The following is a 10,459-nucleotide window of genomic DNA, read 5'->3' on the forward strand; positions in this document are numbered from 1 at the left end:
GGGAAGAGGCATGACGTCTTGACTCTAAAACTTGGAAGTGGAGGGGAGGGAGGACAGGAAAAGGACTGGAAGGGAAAGTGAGAGGGCTACTGAAGCTTTGTGCGGTGCAGGAAAGGTAGGCTAGACTGGGGCAACTTCAAGGACACACGGAGTCCAAAGAGTTGTTTACATACTGTGCCCTGCACCCCAAGCAAAACGTCTCCTAGAGAACAGGGCCAGGGCTCAATCTCCCCACAAAGGCAGGGGCGTAGAGAGAAGCGACCTCTACTTTCCCATCCCTCGCCTCAATTCTGCACCCGATCTAGCTATGGGGTCAAGCCTGGAGGGGACGCTGGCTCTCCAGACATGGTCCCGCCCACTGCAAGCGCCACCTTGGTAAGGGATTTCTCCGAGCAGAGGCAAACGCGAACTTATGGCCTTCTTTATCAAGATGAGGTCTTCGAGCCCTGTCTGCCGCGCCAGGTCGCGTTACCTTCTTAACGCTCCTCCGCCACAGCCAGACCGCAACCCTCCTGCACGCAATCCCACCGAGATTGCGCCTTTTCCCCGCACCCCAGCTCGTCCCTAAGTAAGATGGCGGCGAACGCACTTCCGGCGTGTGTCCTTACGGGTGCGTCCGGGCGGCTGCTTGCAGGTGCCACCCAGCGGGTTCCAGCTTTTTTGCTGCATAGATTACAACGGTGATGGCGGGCAAGCGGTCCGGCTGGAGCCGGGCGGCTCTCCTCCAGCTCCTTCTCGGCGTGAACCTGGTGGTGATGCCGCCCACCCAGGCCCGGAGTCTGCGCTTCGTTACCTTGGTAATGAGAGATGGGGTCACCAAAGAGTTCCCTGAAGCTAGAAGGGCAAAGGCCAGCTGGTGGGGGTCGAGGATCTCGGGAAGGAACAGCTGGTTTAGGAGGGGACGACTGGCCTGGGTAGTTGGGAGGCTGGATTCAGGATTGACGTGGAGCCCTGGCTTATGGGAGTCAGGATGACCGAATGCGTAGGGGTGAGTCTGCCTTGAGACAGGGAAGTGGTTGAATGGTTAAGACTCATCCCTAAAGAAGCCTTTGGTTATCTTTTTTCCCCAGTTGTCCCCACCACATACGTTGCTTTCACTTCTCTTTTCCCTTCCTACCTGTACCTTGGCTTTGCCTATGGTCTCCAGTAGCATTGCTTAGCTAAGTTAGAATCTCTGGAAGAAGAAGTGACTGACTCCTAGCTGGGGTCTTTTGCAGCGAGGAGGCTTCCCAGAGGGAATGAGACTTCCTTCCCTAATATGGGGCAAAAGGTAGGCTCTGGGTCCCTATCAAGGGGATGCTTCTGATCTATAGGCAAACCATTTTCTTCCCTCAGCTGTACCGCCATGGAGACCGTTCACCAGTGAAGACATATCCCAAGGACCCCTATCAGGAAGAAGAATGGCCCCAGGGGTTTGGTCAGTTAACCAAGGTGGGTCAGAAGCCAGCCTTTCCTCAGGATGAGCTGCAGAATGAGTGACGTCCAGAGCAGTCTACAAAACTTGGGGTCCTACTAAACTGCCTTTTCCCATGTGGGTGCTGACTTTGACCAGATTTCATAACCTTAATCTCTGTGCCCATGATATTGCTGTGCATGACTGGCCACTTAATGAAAGACTTCTGGGATCAGATTAATTGACTCCAGCAAAGGGTAAACCTGGAAAGCAACAGGGCCTAAACCCCATGGGGCTTGAAGCCACCCCTTCCCTCTAGACCCTCTTAACCCTTGGGTTTGCCCACAGGAGGGGATGCTACAGCACTGGGAGCTGGGCCAGGCCCTGCGGCAGCGCTATCATGGCTTCCTAAACACCTCTTATCACCGGCAAGAGGTAAGGGGAACGGGGTATGCTGCCCTCATCTTTTGCCCTCAGGGAGCCTAAGGCTGAGGCTGGGCACTTTGGCCTCCTTGTATTTTTGGTCACAACTACAGGAAAAGACCTAGGAAAACCAGAGACCTTTGCTCATGTGTTTATCTGCTGACCTTCTCTCCACTATTATCCTATGACCCTGCCATATCCCCCTCTCCGAGAAACACCCAAGAATGATCAATAAATACTTAAAAAAAAAAACAAAAAAAACCAACTACAGGAAAAGACATCTGAGAGCTGTCTGGAACAAAGCCCTAGGAGCTGAGTTGCCCCTGCTTGGCTGGGAAGAGGCAAACTTGATTAAGCATCCCAATTCAGACTTAAGGGCGGGCCTGGCAAAGTGGTTTCTGACTCTGTGAAATCACAGGCTTTCCATCCAAGACATTTATTGAGTACCTATTAAAGGCCAACGACTGTGCTAGCACTTTGCATTCAGTGGTGCACCACACAGATATGATCTCTGTCTTCATGGAGCTTAGAATGTTGTGGGGGTATCTGAGGATAAACCAGACAGGCCCAAGATGAAAGACAGCGGGGAAAACATGCGTAGATAGGGCTTGTCTTTTCTTGATCAAGATGAGGTCTTTGAGCCCTGTCTGCCGCGCCAGGTCATGCTACATTCCTAGGACACATCAAGGAGGACTGGTGAGTGTGCCTGCTCCTTGAGTCCTCCCCCCACCCCAGGAATGGGGGAAGCTGTTCCTCTGGTTACCACTGTCAGCCTCAGCCGTATCAAGAGTCCCTAGACATTGTTATTGTTCTCTTAAGGCCCAGCTCTGTCCTGAGCTTGTCCTTCCCCAGTTTCCTCCTCCCTTTTCATGAGCCACTATCTCTGAATAAGCTCTTCAAAATATTTTTTTAATATATATATATATTTTTTGAGATGGAGTCTTGCTGTGTCGCTCAGGCTGGAGTGCAGTGACATGATCTTGGCTCTTGGCTCACTGCAACCTCCGCCTCCTGGGTTCAAGCAATTCTCCTGTCTCAGCCTCCCGAGTAGCTGGGATTACAGGTGTGTGCCACCATGCCTGGCTAATTTTTGTATTTTTAGTAGAGACAGGATTTCACCATGTTGGCCAGGCTGGTCTTGAACTCCTGACCTCAGCTGATCCGCCTGCCTCAGCCTCCTAAAGTGCTGGGATTACAGGCATGAGCCACCGTGCCTGGCCCAAAATATATACATATATTTTAAAGGGGTCTCACTCTGTCACCCAAACTGTAGCACAGTGCCTCAGTCATAGCTCACTGCAGCCTCAAACTCCTGGGCTCAAGTGATCCTCCTGCCTCAGCGTCCCAAGTAGCTGGGACTACAGGTACCTGTCACACTTGGGTAATTTTTTAATTTTTTTTGTAGAGACAGGGTCTCACTATGTTGCTCAGGCTAGTCTTGAGCTCCTGGCCTCAAGCGATCCTCCTGCATTGGCCTCCCAAAGTGCTAGGATTATAGGTGTGAGCCACCAGGCCCAGCCCTTTATCTTATTTTTTTCTCCCTGGTCTCTAAGGGTCGTCACTGGACCTAGTTTCTGCCCCAAGGACCCTGATCTAGACAGGGAGAGAGGTGTTGCTATGAAACCAGACAGACCAGAGAGCCTTACTGATTGACTCAGCACTTTTGACTGGAAGGGGCATTTCAACTAAGGCCATTCCCACAGGAGTTCTTCACAGAGTGGTGACAACCCCCAGTGCAGTGTTTGGGGGACGGGGAAGGCCAGAGGCCAGAGGAGGGTGAGGGCCAGATGTATGGTAGGTTTACAGTTTGCTGGGTGGCCATCAAGAACAGGTTCTCCCCTGGGGCTCCACTTTGGGGTGACCAAAACTTCCCACCACACACACACACATACATACAAGGCTCCACTTCAGGGTGACCAAAACTTCCCCACCACACACACACAGACACACGTGACTTGTGTTGCTATCTCTGCAGGTTTATGTGCGAAGCACAGACTTTGACCGGACTCTCATGAGTGCTGAGGCCAACCTGGCTGGACTCTTCCCTCCCAACGGGATGCAGCGCTTCAACCCGAACATCTCGTGGCAGCCTATCCCTGTGCACACTGTGCCCATCACTGAGGACAGGGTGAGAGTGGCCAGCCCTTCCCTGGGGTGGTGAGGTGACAGCTCTGGCCGTGGGCCTGCTGATGGCAGGCTCCTTTTCCTGCTGCCTGTTTCCCCGCTTTGCTCTACAGCTGCTGAAGTTCCCGCTGGGCCCATGCCCCCGTTATGAGCAGCTGCAGAACGAGACCCGGCAGACACCAGAGTATCAGAATGAGAGTTCTCGGAATGCAGTGAGTAGGGGCAGAGGTGGAGGTCACCATGCTGTCTTTTCCCCAGAGCAGGACTGAGACCCTGATCCATTTTTCATAGCAATTTCTGGACATGGTGGCCAACGAGACAGGGCTTACAGACCTGACACTGGAGACCGTCTGGAATGTCTATGACACACTCTTCTGTGAGGTGAGCCCACTAGGGTGCCCACTGTGATCACTCTTTTCCCTCTCAGCAGGCCCAGGTCACCAGGACGGTAGAACACAGTGCCTGATACCGTCACGCCCCTGGGGAGGTCCAGGGAGGCTGTGCTTGTGAAACACGGGAACTTCCCTCACGGGTGACAGAGATCCTCAGAGTGGGAAATGGTTTATTAATTGTCAGCAGTCCCTGCTGTTCTCCACCCAGATCTCCTTTCTGCTGAGTCTCACTTTTTGTGCCTGAGCTTCCTTTCCTGTGCCCTGCAGCATCCACACTGCCTGCCATGTCTACTGGTTCCAGCCCCTCTGCCTCTCTCCCCTCTCCCTCCCTCACACACACAGGCACCTTCCCACTGGGGAAGAGAGCTGCCCCCTGGAGAGGCTGGCCTAGGCCTGGGGCGCTAACCTGCCCGCTGCGATACACAGCAAACGCACGGGCTGCGCCTGCCGCCCTGGGCCTCACCCCAAACCATGCAGCGTCTCAGCCGGCTAAAGGACTTCAGCTTCCGCTTCCTCTTCGGAATCTACCAGCAGGCGGAGAAGGCCCGGCTTCAGGGGGGTGAGTGACAAGGACAGCAAGTCACTCCACTCCTCAGGACCCTAAGGCGTTAAAAATCTGCTGTGGGGGCTTCTCACACACTTCCCTCTCTACTGAAACACTCCCTGCTCTTTCAAAACCAAATCCCCCTCCTCATGCCGCTAGTCACCAAATTTCCCCACCTCTCTTCCTTTTCTGCCATTCATATTCTTTTTAAAAAAATTGTTATTTATTTTTTTTTTTTCAGGGGGATGGAGTTTCCCTCATCACCCAGGCTGGAGTGCAATGGCTCGATCTTGGCTCACTACAACCTCTGCCTCCTGGGTTCAAGTGATTCTCCTACCTCAGCCTTCTGAGTAGCTGGGATTACGGGCACATGCCATCACGCCTGGCTAACTTTTGTATTTTTAGTAGAAACGGGGTTTCACCATGTTGGCCAGGCTCCTGACCTCAGCCACCATGCCCGGCTAATTTTTGTATTTTTAGTAGAAACAGGGTTTCACCATGTTGACCAGGCTGGTCTTGAACTCCTGACCTCAGGTGATTCACCCACCTCGGCCTCCCAAACTGCTGGGATTGCAGGCATGAGCCACCATACCCAGCCTATTTATTTTGAGACAGAGTCTTGCTCTGTCACCCAGGCTATAGTAGAGTGGCATGATCTCGGCTTATTGCAGCCTCCACCTCCCAGGTTCAAGCGATTCTCCTGCCTCAGCTTCCTAAGTAGCTGGGACTACAAGTGCCTGCTACCACGCCCAGCTAATTTTTATATTTTTAGTAGAGACGGGGTTTCACTATGTTGGCCAGGCTGGTCTCAAACTCCTGACCTCTGGTGATCTGCCCGCCTCAGCCTTCCAAAGTGCTGGGATTACACACATGAGCCACCACGCCCAGCCCTGCCATTCATGTTCTTAAGTTTCGCCCACATCAGAAGACCCTCCCTCTCTTAAATGAACAGCTGCCCCAAGAGAACCACTGGGGGCCATTTTGAGAAGGCTGAGAGTAACACACATGCCAGCTTCCTCATTTGAGCACCTAAGGGCATGCATGCTGTCACACCTTTTTGACATCTCGGTTTTCAGAGCATATGGTAGTTACCCGGGCATGGACCCACCCGCTGTGTACTCTGAAGCAATCTTAAGTTTACATTTGTTTCAAACTGAAGTGCTTCTGTAAACACAGGCAGGTTTCTACATCCGTGTTGACATATAGGCAGATATCTTGTTTTGTCTTGCTTCCTTCTGTACATTTGACAGTTCTTAGAGAGGAGGGGTGCCACAGAGTTCTTACATGGTCCCTAAAGAGCATGACACTAAAGAGTTCATGACACTAAAGAGTTCTCCACGTAGGTGATGAGGCCCAGGCCTGGCAGAGGGTGAAAGGAGCATAGATAGGTCGAATTAGAAGGCAGAGGTGGCTGTAGCCAGCAACACGGGGGACTTTTCTCCTTCAGGAGTCCTGCTGGCTCAGATAAGGAAGAACCTGACCCTAATGGCGACCACCTCCCAGCTCCCCAAGCTGCTGGTTTACTCCGCGGTGAGTGCCTGCGCTCCCTAGTGCGCTGTGTCAGGCAAGGAGCTGGATTTCTTCTCTGTTCGGTTCCTGCGGGTGTGGGGAACAATGCTGACGGGCAGCCCCTCTCCCCCGCAGCACGACACTACCCTGGTTGCCCTGCAAATGGCACTGGACGTCTACAATGGTGAACAAGCCCCCTACGCCTCCTGCCACATATTTGAACTGTACCAGGAAGATTCTGGGTGAGTGGAGCTAGCAGTGTCCTCTGGAGGGGGCCCTCGGGAGGTGGCTCGAGGCAGCCCAAGGACCCCATGACGGGCAGGCTGAGCAGCTCCCATATTGCCTCCTGTCGACCCGCAGGAATTTCTCAGTGGAGATGTACTTTCGGAACGAGAGTGACAAGGCCCCCTGGCCGCTCAGCCTGCCTGGCTGCCCTCACCGCTGCCCACTGCAGGACTTCCTTCGCCTCACAGAGCCCGTCGTGCCCAAGGATTGGCAGCAGGAGTGCCAGGTGGCAAGCGGTCCTGCAGACACAGGTGAGCTGTCACCGGCCTCCTTGCTAGTCATGCCCTAGAACAACCTACAATTCACATCCGTACATCTCAAGAGCTGTCGCACTTCCAGCCATTTGACTGCATTTGCTAGGAGTTCCCTCCCCGACCCCAGACTGCTTTATACCTTCTCCCCACTTCTCACCCTCAGGTGATGTCTCACTTGTATCACCGAGAAAATAAGAGCCAAGAGAGAATCAGCTCGTTCTCCCACCACCAGCTCCACCAGCTTACTTGCTGAGGGAAGCCACTGCTTAGGGTGGCCTCTCCACCCACACTCGGGTTCTCTCTCCTCACCTCTGCAAGGAGCTCTGACGCCTCTGCTTCTCTACTGGATCACTTCCCTCCCAAAAGCCCATCCATGACCTCTGAGAGCCACCTCTTCCCCAGCCACCAGCCTCTTCCCTCTCAGAATGGAATCCTCGAAAGAGCTGCCTAGAATCTGGCTCTGCTTCCTCACCACCTGTTCTCTTAGACTCACATTAGACAGTCTTGTGTCACCTTCCACTACCCTGAAGCCATACTTGTCTGGTGACCAGTGACCTCCTACCAAAGCCAGTGACTAATTCTTAGCTTCTCTCACCTCTCAGCAGCATTACATAATTGGTCACCCCTTCCTGAAACACTTTCTTGGCTTCTCCTGACTTTCAGGCGTCCCTTCCTCACTAAAGAACGGATGACCCAGGACTCATCCCTGGAGCTTTCCCCATCTGTGCACACTCCCAAGTGATCTCATGCAGCCTCATGACTTTATGCCCATCTCCATGCCCACTTCTGTGCTTATGCCTTGACTCACAGATTCACAACCTCTTCTCTGAGCTAGAGACTCATATCCAGCTGCCAAGTTGAGGTCTCTACATGCATGTTAAGTAAGGCATCTCAAAGCTGCGATGTCTAAAACCAGATGCTTTTCCTTCCAAAGCTGCTCTTCTTCCAGGCTTCCTTGTTTCAGTCAATGCCACGAGTCACCTAGTGGCACAGTATAACCCTTGGGTCATTCTGCATACCGCTTCTCATACCCCTCATCCAGCCCACTGCCAGATCAGCTCAACCTTTCAAATATTAATATGTGCTCTTGCCTCCGCGGTCCAATCTACCGTCAGCTCTTGCCTGACCGAATGAAAAGCTTCCTAGTTCTTTCTGGTTCTATTCTTGTCCCTACCAGTCTTTCAGCACAGCAGAGTTAACTTTTTTTATTTTTTTGAGATGGAGTTTTGCTCTTGTTGCCCAGGCTGGAGTGCAATGGCGCAGTCTCGGCTCACTGCAACCTCCGCCTCCCAGGTTCAAGCAATTCTCCTGCCTCAGCCTCCCGAGTAGCTGGGATTACAGGCATGCATCACCATGCCCAGCTGATTTTGTATTTTCAGTAGAGACGAGGTTTCTCCATGTTGGTCAGGCTGGTCTCAAACTCCCAACCTCAGGTGATCCGCCCGCCTTAGTCTCCCAAATTGCTGGGATTACAGTCATGAGCCACCGCGGCCGACTGAGTTAACTTTTAAAAAATGTAAACCAGTTCACACTACTGTCCTCTCAGAATTTTCCAGTGGCTTCCCATCACATATACAATAAAATCCAAGTTCTTCACCATGGCCTTCCAGGCCCTACTCCATCTGGTCTCCTGCCCCATCTCCTACATGCCCCTTGCTTACTCTGCTCTGGTGAGACTGACTTTCTTGATGATCCTAGCATGTGCCAGGCTTATCCCCACATCTGGGCCTTTTGCCCTTCCTTCCTCTCCTCTGTCCCGTGATACTCTTCTCAGATTGTTGTATGTCATTCATTGACTCCAGGTCTCTGTTAAACTTCTCGCTTTCTTAATGATGCCTTCCCTGCTGACCTACTTTGCTTTGTCTATCTGTATCACATTCGTCACTGAACTGTCACTCCTTTTTTTTTTTTTTTTTGAGACAGTCTCATTTTGTCACCCAGGCTGGAGTGCAGTGGCGTGATCTCGGCTCACTGCAACCTCTGTCTCCCAGGTTCAAGCAATTCTGCCTCAGCCTCCCGAGTAGCTAGGATTACAGGCGCGCATCACCATGCCCAGCTAATTTTTTGTATTTTTAGTAGAGACGGCATTTCACCACGTTGGCCAGGCTGGTCTCGAACTCCTGACTTCAGGTGATCCACCCACCTCGGCCTCCCAAAGTGCTGGGATTACTGGTGTGAGCCACTACGCCTGGCCAACTTTATTTAGTAGAGATGGGTTTTCACCATGATGGCCAGGCTGGTCTCGAACTCCTGACCTCAGGTGATCTGCCCGCCTCAACCTTCCAAAATGTTGGGATTACAGGCATGAGCCACTGTGACCAGCCCATTTGCTTATTTATTACATCCCCTCTCCTAGCATGTAAACTTCATGAGAGCAGGGACTCTGTCTTGGCCACCTCTGTGTATCTCCTATATGTCAGAATAGTACCTGGCATATGATGGAATGCTGACATGACCTTTCTCTTGCCTTCCCCATGCCCAGAGGTGATCGTGGCCTTGGCTGTATGTGGCTCCATCCTCTTCCTCCTCATAGTGCTGCTCCTCACCGTCCTCTTCCGGATGCAGGCCCAGCCTCCTGGCTACCGCCATGTCGCAGATGGGGAGGACCACGCCTGACAACCACTCAGCCCCCTTCCCTCCGCCTCCTAGGGGAGGTGGGCTGGGCCCTCGCTCCTGACTGTTGCTGCTCCCCAGCCCATGGACAGGAGATCCTGGGTTGGGCCTCCCTCTGATGACCCCAGCCAGATGAGCGAGTGGGGCTCAGCATGGCCCGTGGTGCCTGTCACTCAGCATTCCCATGCCTCATGTTTACCAAGTGCTGTGTTGGACACTGGCTTTCTCCAAACAGGATTTGCCTCCTCCACGCTCCCTACACACCTAAGATGTAAACTGGCGGTCAGTGTTCACTCAGGACCTAGGATTAGAAAATGGCAGAGTTGGTGCTGGATCCGCCTTGCACTTCTATCAAGCCGTGTTCTTTTTCCTCCAGCCTGAAGTCTTTGGCAAATAGCTCAGAGGGACACGGTCTTGCCTCTCAGTGCTTATTTTAGTGGGAAAAACAGCTAATACCAGGGGTACAAACATTGGCTCCCAAGGAACTGGATCACCCAACAGCCAGCCAGCCACATTTCCCTGTGTCTGCTAGAGCCACATTTCCCTGTGTCTGGCTAGAGCCACATTTCCCTGTGTCTGGCTAGAGCCACATTTCCCTGTGTCTGCTAGAGCCGCCACTAGACTCAGACAGAATGCTTCAGGAATCTTTGTCACCCCTTCAACTGGAGCAGGACGCAAGGGTGTCTGTACTTGGGAGGGAGTGGGGAGTGGTGGGAAGGGAGTTGCTTGTCACACAAATGAGGAAACTGCTCTCCCTCAGCTGGGCTGGGGTCTCCAGGGACCTGAGCTATATGCAGGTTGTGAGCTGGAAAAGAAAGTTCTAGACTGTGGCCCAGAATAGGGCTGGGGCAGCTCCCAGAGAATGAATAGTGCTGTTTCCTATTGGACTGATAGTGCTGTTTCCTGTGCCTTTTCTTCATTT

At 52.7% G+C, this 10,459-nt stretch overlaps 2 protein-coding genes across 8 annotated transcripts in view; one reads left to right on the plus strand and one right to left on the minus strand.

The window, feature by feature from the left end:
• NR1H3 (nuclear receptor subfamily 1 group H member 3) overlaps positions 1-834 on the minus strand; it is a 20,406-nt gene extending 19,572 nt beyond the window's left edge. For 2 of the 7 annotated variants that reach the window (XM_063671890.1, XM_054439666.2), the window contains exon 1: positions 473-595. Coding sequence is in view for 2 of the 7 variants with exons in the window: in XM_054439661.1 (XP_054295636.1) it covers positions 609-669 (61 nt within the window). In the remaining 5 variants the exon portion in view is untranslated. The other 5 variants (XM_054439661.1, XM_054439669.2, XM_063671886.1 and 2 more) reach the window with 5 other exon arrangements.
• Positions 637-10,430, plus strand: ACP2 (acid phosphatase 2, lysosomal). Its single transcript, XM_054439675.2, has 11 exons — positions 637-797; positions 1,336-1,431; positions 1,742-1,828; positions 3,792-3,944; positions 4,054-4,152; positions 4,232-4,321; positions 4,759-4,891; positions 6,324-6,406; positions 6,521-6,627; positions 6,746-6,921; positions 9,407-10,430. Exons 1-11 carry the CDS (start codon positions 684-686, stop codon positions 9,538-9,540), a joined length of 1,272 nt encoding a protein of 423 aa, XP_054295650.1. The 5' UTR covers positions 637-683; the 3' UTR covers positions 9,541-10,430.
• The last annotated feature ends 29 nt before the right edge of the window (positions 10,431-10,459 follow it).

The sequence above is a fragment of the Pongo pygmaeus genome, chromosome 9 (assembly GCF_028885625.2).
Source record: "Pongo pygmaeus isolate AG05252 chromosome 9, NHGRI_mPonPyg2-v2.0_pri, whole genome shotgun sequence".
NCBI classification, from domain to species: Eukaryota; Metazoa; Chordata; class Mammalia; order Primates; family Hominidae; genus Pongo; species Pongo pygmaeus.

Coding starts and splice junctions, on each gene's coding strand:
- ACP2 (XM_054439675.2), top strand. CDS start 684: ATGGCGGGCAAGCGGTCCGGCTGGAGCCGGGCGGCTCTCCTCCAGCTC. Junction 4,892..6,323: donor GAAGGCCCGGCTTCAGGGGG/GTGAGTGACAAG, acceptor TTTCTCCTTCAG/GAGTCCTGCTGGCTCAGATA. Junction 6,922..9,406: donor AAGCGGTCCTGCAGACACAG/GTGAGCTGTCAC, acceptor CCCCATGCCCAG/AGGTGATCGTGGCCTTGGCT.